General features: G+C 35.6%; 1 protein-coding gene across 1 annotated transcript; it reads left to right on the top strand.

Moving 5' to 3' along the window:
* Positions 1-4,825: 4,825 nt before the first annotated feature.
* LOC141653296 (uncharacterized) lies at positions 4,826-6,079 on the top strand. Its single transcript, XM_074461019.1, has one exon. It carries the CDS (start codon positions 4,826-4,828, stop codon positions 6,077-6,079), a length of 1,254 nt encoding a protein of 417 aa, XP_074317120.1.
* Positions 6,080-7,784: the final 1,705 nt, after the last annotated feature.

The following is a 7,784-nucleotide window of genomic DNA, read 5'->3' as shown; positions in this document are numbered from 1 at the left end:
GTCGATGTTTTTCATAAAATCCATCTCTAGCCTCGGAACATAAGACTAGTCATATTATCCCGTTTGAGACCAACCAAATTTCGCGTGTAATAACGTTTTATTACCCCACTTACCAAATGATAGATGAAGGCTCCTCGGGAAAACCGAACCTACCCCAAATGTTACGGGGATTAATGGGTCCTACTATTTGGTAAGGCTAAGTCTCAATCTTTTAAAAGTAAAGGTCTTGTCAATATATTATCTATCAATTTTAAGTGAGCTAAAAGTCGAATTATCGATAATTATAATTGACATGGTCGAAGACTCGATATGATATGCATGTGTTGTTATGGCGATTTGGCAATGCATGCAACATATTAAAAGAAATGCAAAGCAAATAATAAATTCCTAGTATGACCTTCCTAAAATAGAAAATCAAATAATCTATTACAAATTCGGAAACCAACTCCATTGGTCCCTTGAATCTTCAAGTGGCACGCCTCCCCAGAAAACCGTCTTCGTCGGAACGCTTTTCCGAATGGCACCGTCTTGAAGGAACTCCGGAATTACAAATAATAATAAAAATGCATAGCTATTCCTATTATACATTTGTAATATGAAAAACTATTAAAAATAAAAGTGATACGAGATCACATTAAATTAAAACCGAATCAATATTCCCTTACATTACGGGTAATATCGATTAAAATCTAAGGCCATACTAAGATAAAATTACATCATTCAAAATTAGATAAATAAAATATGACATTCAACAATGAAATATACAACATTATAATATGTGTCTATCATGCCAAATTATGTGCCAAATCGCCTTATTTAATTTATATCAATTATATAACCCGGTTTTATGGTAATTCATGATTTTAACTTATTAAAATCGCTAAATTAATACTAAAATCTAATTTTAGTCCAAGTTAATTATCCTAACACTCTTAGGTCTCAAAAATTAGTCATTACTCAATTTTTGACAATAATTCAAGTTGACATAATTTTATGCTCATTTTGACCCTAAAATCATAACATTTATGAAATAAATCCAAATTAAATTACAATAATTTCAAAATTTAAATTTTAAATTTTTGAACATTCTATAATATATCCATGACACTCACAATGTCAAAAATCAGGGTTAAAATTTTTGAATTTATTTCGAGAAAAATGTAGTTGCGATTTATCGGTTTTATCAAATAAAACATCTAAAGTATAAAAATTAATCTAATCAATCTTACAACTTTAGATCTGATAAATGGGATATAAATGCAACATAAAATAATTTTCTCATGCCATGCAATTTATTTTAGCTATTTTTGCAAAAATAGTCACTATTTAAGTTATTTTTACTCTAAAAATTCATTAATCACGCAAAATGAATAAAGTTCATCTTAAATTTTACACACAGTGAGTAAAATGCATGTGACAACATATTAAAATTTCATGGCCTGTTTCGAAGTTTAACTATATTTAACCATTGTACCTCCATTTAATTCATTATTATCTCATAAAAATCATAAATCATGCAAAATAAATCAAATTTATACGAAATATTACATACAATAAATAAAATATGCATGTGAGGTCATATAAAAATTTCAAGGTCAGAGACTAAGTTTAACTATTTTTAGCCTTTTAAATACCATTTTAGTCATAAATATGTAATAAAATAACTAAAAATCATTAAAATGAGCAATAAAATACCATAAATAAAAAATTGACCTAAAAATATTTTAGGACCAGAATATACAACATGCATCAATATTTTGTGGCTTTATCTATTATATTAGTTTTAATCTAATAAACCAGAATATACAACATGCATGCAACATGCATGCAACATCCTATGCTCTGATACCAATTGTTAAGTTCATATACCTATTATTAGACCCTTCTAAGTTCTAATAGTGAACTAATTAAAATTAACATTTTAATGTGAGTTTTTTAGATCTAGTGCATGCATAACTAAATAAGAAATAAAATGAAAAAACAATGGTCCTTACATTGTTATATGGCACGAAATAAGGGCACAACAAATAAGGTCACCTTCCTTATTTGATCTTGAGCTTAAATGTAATGGATGATCCTCTCTAATCTCAAGTATTGAGATCCTCCTCTTGTTAAACCCAAAACAAAACCCGTAAACTAATATATTAACTAACTAGATTAATATACTAGTATCCTTAAAATAATTCTAATAATATTCTTATTACTACACTAGTAATCTTATATAGAAATTAGAATTTTAGATGAACAATCTTTAAAGTTTATAAAACTAAATTTAGAGAGAGTTGAGAGAGAAGGATAAGAATGTAAGTTTTTGAAAATATGAAGAATGAAAAAATGAGAAAAAAATTTCTGATCATAAAGAGGAGAGGCCGGGTGGGGTGTAGGCCACAAGCCAATGCATGGCCTCCTCTTTCTCCTTTTTCTCTTCTCTAAATAGTAGGCATGTAAGGCTATGTAGATTAGGTATGATTATGTTAATTTTAACCATTAAAATAAATCACCCATAATCCACTACAACCCCTCCATTTTCGGTCACTATGTATAAAATGGACTTCTATTTTATTTTTCAATTTGTCATTTGTCACACAATATGTCACATGTAGTATGTAACATGTTATTAAGTAATTTAATGAATATTTATCAAATAAATATCATTATATACATTAATTAAATTACATATAATAAATTGTCTAGTGATTCTTGATCACATAAATAAAATGGGTCATATAATTATAATTCACAACATATTGTAATTGTAATTAACCATTCACTCTTATCTCAATTGTTTCATAAACAATAATCAATTTTAGTAATAAAATCTTTTAATTACTAAAATAAATCTTATTTAATCAATATTACAATAAGATATATACATTCTCACTCACTATCATAAATTGTTAAATTTTAAGGAATTAATTAATCTGTATCGTTATACAATTAATTAATTAATCTATTAAGGGAATTGTCCTATAGGTGTGACCTTAAGGGATCAACTGATCTCCATCGTCAAATGACAGTAATGTTTAATTAATCTGTATCGCTTTTAATGATGGTAAGGATAGGGAGTCCCTGTGGAATAATCTGATACGTATTGATGGTTCAACTCAAGGGACTTGGGCAGTAGCAGGTGACTTTAATTGTGTTCTTAATGCTGATGAGAGGATTGGTGGTGCTTTTTCCAGGTCTGATGCTGAGCCTTTCCTGAACTGTATCCACCAGTGTGAATTGCTAGATAGTCCTGTAATGGGAGCAACGTACACCTGGAATAATAAACAATGCCCTGCAGATAGGGTGTACAGTAAGTTGGATAGATGGCTTATAAACCAGGAGTGGCAAAATTCTTTCCCTGATTTGATTGCTCAATTTCTCCCTGAGGGTCTTTTTGATCACACTCCTTGCTTGATAAGCAATGGTAGTCAGCAGAATGTTAAGGTTAGGCCTTTTAAGTATTTCAATATGTGGAGTAGGGCTTCAAATTTTCATGAGGTGGTGCAGGAAGGATGGCAATGTCATAATACAGGCACCAAAATGTTTGAGTTAGTGAAGAAGCTAAAAAATCTAAAACCTCTCTTAAGAGGACTAAACAAATCCCAATTTTCTGATATTGAGAAGAATGCAGATATAGCTCTTACTAGGCTATCTCAGGTGCAACAGGAATTGGGAGTGAGACCTAATGATCCTGCTCTTATTAGCCAGGAGTGTCAGTTAAGGGAGGCGTATAGGAATCTAGCAGAGGCTCAGCAGGACTTCCTGTCACAGAAGACTAAAATTAAATGGAGCAGTGAAGGGGACTCCAACACTGCTTACTTTCATGGGGTTTTAAGAACTAGAAGAAGACAGAATCAGGTGCTTCAAATTGCAGATCAACATGGAGACATTCATGTAACTCCTAGTGGGATTCAGAATAGTTTCATTCAATTCTACAATGAGCTACTTGGGAGGAGCAATCCTACGTGGCGATTAGTAAGACAGTTATGAGTTATGGGAACAAATGTGAAGCAAACCACATTCAGCAGCTGATGAGTCCTGTGACTAATGAGGAGATTAAAGAGGTGCTGTTTAGCATACCTAATGAGAAGGCTCCTGGACCGGATGGCTACTCTAGCCAGTTCTTCAAAGCTAGTTGGGATCAGATTGGAGTGGATTTTTGTGAGGCAATTCAGGAGTTTTTCAGAAATGGCCAGTTATTGAAACAGTTGAATGCTACTAGCATTACACTCATTCCTAAAGTGACTAACCCTGCTACTGTAATGCAATTTCGACCAATTGCCTACTGCAATGTGGTATACAAATGCATATCCAAAATTCTTTGTTCCAGGCTGGCTAAAGTACTTCCTCATATCATCTCTCTCACTCAGGGAGGGTTCATTCAAGGCAGAAGCATCATGGAAAACATTCTCATCTGTCAGGATCTGGTGAGACTTTATGGGACGAAGTCTGTATCCCCTAGATATTTGTTTAAGATTGACCTGCAGAAGGCCTATGATTCTGTTGAATGGGAGTTTTTGTTTCAAATGATGATTGAGCTTAATATGCCAATGACATTCATCAATCTTATCAAGGAGTGTGTGACTACTGCCACCTACACTTTGTCTCTGAATGATGATTCTTTTGGGTGGTTCAAAGGGCAATGAGGTTTGAGACAAGGAGATCCCCTCTCCCCTTTATTGCTAACCATCTGTATGGAATATCTTACCAGGCTCCTTGCTTACACTACCACTACTATGAACTTTAAATTCCACCCTCTTTGTAAAAGAATGAACCTGAGTAGTCTAATGTTTGCTGATGATCTTCTCCTATTCTGCAAAGGAGATATAGTTCTATTATGGTGCTACTCAGAACTTTTACCACTTTTTCCAAGGCTTCAGGCTTGCAGATGAGCAAAGGCAAATCAAATGTGTATTTCAATGGGGTGCCACCTGAAGTTAGAGCTGATATTGTCCAGGTCTCAGGCTGCATTGAAGGGACCCTCCCATTCAAATATTTAGGGGTGCCAATCAAACCATCTAAGTTAACTATCAAAGACTATCAGCCTCTAATAGACAAGGTGTTAGAGAGAATCAGAATGTTGGGGACCAAAAAACTATCATATACAGGGAGGTTAGTCCTGGTCAAAGCTGTGTTCAAGTCCTTACACACCTATTGGGCTTCTATTTTCATCTTGCCAAAAGGTGTCATTGCTAAGATTGAAGCCATATGTAGGAACTTCCTGTGGTGTGGAAGCTCTGAATACTTTAAGACCCCTACAGTGGCATGGGATAAAATTTGTACTGGGAAAAGACAGGGAGGTCTGGGACTTAAGAATGAGGTCATATGGAATAAAGCTGCAATTGGTAAGCTACTTTGGTGGATCCATGCTCACCCTAACAAACTTTGGGTTCAATGGATCCATAGCATATACTTGAGAGGGACTGCCTGGGATAGTTATCAGTGTCCTAATGCAGCAAGTTGGACGTGGAAGAAGGTTTGCAGACTGAAACTTGAGATGCAGCCTGCTTACAGTCAGAATGAATGGAGCTCCTGCCCTGGTAAAGAGTATTCCATTGCTAAAGGGTATGCTTGGCTACATCACTCTATTCCTGATATAGAGTGGCATCATCAGGTTTGGAATAAGTGGATTGTCCCTAAACATTCTATTATAGCCTGGATGTACCATCATCGGGGGCTTAACACTAAGGACAAGCTCTTTAGACTCAACATTGCTAATGATAATCTCTGTTGCATCTGTGGGAATGAGGAAGAAACATTGCAGCATCTGTTTTTTAAATGCCAGTACAGTAAGGCAGTGATGGCTTTGATTTGTGATTGGACTGGTTACTCATTGCCTGAAACTAGAGACCAGGATTGGAGGGGGAATGCTAGATTGTCCAGACTGAAAGTTGGAATTATTAATAGCATTCTGAATGCTGTTACTTATCACATTTGGAGGCAACGAAATGGCAGCAGACATGAGTTGCAAATCCAAGCGCCAGCAGGTTGTCTGAAACTGATTCAGTTTGAAGTTCGAGCTAAAATTCAACAGCAATGCAAGGGCACAATGTCAAGGAGAGATCGTAGTTGGCTTGAGAAACTTATGTAATATGTAATTAGGTTCATGGCTAGCTGATTTTCATGTCAGCTTGAATTGTTGATGTAATTGGTTATTGGTTTATTAATATATTTTTTACATTTACCAAAAAAAAAAAAAAAAAAAAAAAAAAAAAAAAAAAAACTCTAGTTAGCCAACCATTACTGATTAATGTTGATCAGTTGAATATATAAATGAATCATCCCTTACGTATTCTGAATTTAAGATTTAAACATGTGATCGCACTATTATTGAGGACACATACTCCAACAGTCAGTGCTTTAGTGAGACTTTTGTGGTGTCGGTCGATCCGCCTAGGATGTTTTTCCAGGAGTCGACACCCGACGAGGTTGAGGAGCACTTTCACGGTCACGGAGGTGAGGAGCTGTTGTTACGGGAGGCCGACTACGACACCTTCCACTTGTCGAGGCTTGCCCGGTACCCGATTTAGGTATATTTTCCTCTGTTCTTTGTTTTCAGTGCCTCTTTTTAATGGAAGGATTTGTTACCTTCGATGCGGATCCATGTTGTAGGGCGTCGACGCGTTGATGAGGACCCAGCCCCCAGTTTTCCCGACACAAAACATCTTTCAGGGGCCGGGTGGTGAGGAGCTACAGCTGCACCTGCCAGAGCCTGCGGTTGTTGAGGTGACCGACGCTGGCATTGAGTGGAGGTTGACAGTTTTGAGGGTGAGTTTCTGATCTGAATACTCCTCCTCGTTTATATTTTGCCATGTATTTTTGTTGTATTGAAGGACTTTTCTAGTTGTAGGTGTCGACCGCTAGTCATCAGGCTTTGTGGTGGATGGCAAATCGGTGGAGGGCACTTGATGCTGACCTGGCTGCAAGGGAGTCTCGGCTTGCGCAGATGCTTTTTGTTGGTTGTTTTTGGGTGTTTTTGTGTTGTCTTTCTGATGGGACAAGAGTTGGTCGTCACACATCCAATCAAACACATTTATAATACTCAACAAACTACTAGTTAGCGGTAAGTCGAGGTCTATCCATGGGACGGTGTGCTTTGGGTTCTAAGTCTACCTATCTCAATTTATGCTAGTGTCACAATTTGTTTGGGTTTGTAGTTGTGTCCTAGACTAATGCAAGCAATAAAGTATAGCACACAATAAAAGAGGGATGTAAACAAATGATAAAAGCACTAAGATGTCATGGGGTCATAAGGGATTCATGGTTTTTATCATACAAACATGTTTACAAAGTTGCAAGCAATTAATGTTATGGAGAAACCGAGTTGGTTTATGTCTTACAGTTCATAGGAAGAGTTGGGTCCCGGAGCCGAATCGATTAGATTGTACAACTCCTAAAAGTCGACTTACTTTCCTCCTATTCAACTTCTATGCATGGTCTAACAAGACCCGAGTTGGTTTATATCTTACAAGTCAAGTTGAGTAGATAAGAGATGGTAAAAATGCAAGGATTTATAGGCTTAGCATTTCATCAAACATAACATGTGCATAAAGTTGACATCACAACAAGCAAGCAATTTAATCATGAAAACATATTAAATTAAGCATTAATCAATCCCATGTTGGTTTCCCTTGATTACCCACTAATCCTAGGAAAGAGACTACTCATTCATTATCAAGTTTAACATGCTAATAAGGTTGTCAATCATAGTAACAAGGTAAAACATGATGAACAAGTAAGAAAGATTAACAATAATTAAAACAAGGATTAAGATGATTATACCTATGGAGATTCCA

Source organism: Silene latifolia, chromosome 1, assembly GCF_048544455.1.
Source record: "Silene latifolia isolate original U9 population chromosome 1, ASM4854445v1, whole genome shotgun sequence".
Taxonomy (NCBI): Eukaryota; Viridiplantae; Streptophyta; class Magnoliopsida; order Caryophyllales; family Caryophyllaceae; genus Silene; species Silene latifolia.
This window is presented reverse-complemented; position numbering and strand designations above follow the sequence as displayed.

Excerpts from the sequence above, each read along its gene's own strand:
- LOC141653296 (XM_074461019.1), top strand. The coding sequence starts at position 4,826 with ATGGTGCTACTCAGAACTTTTACCACTTTTTCCAAGGCTTCAGGCTTG.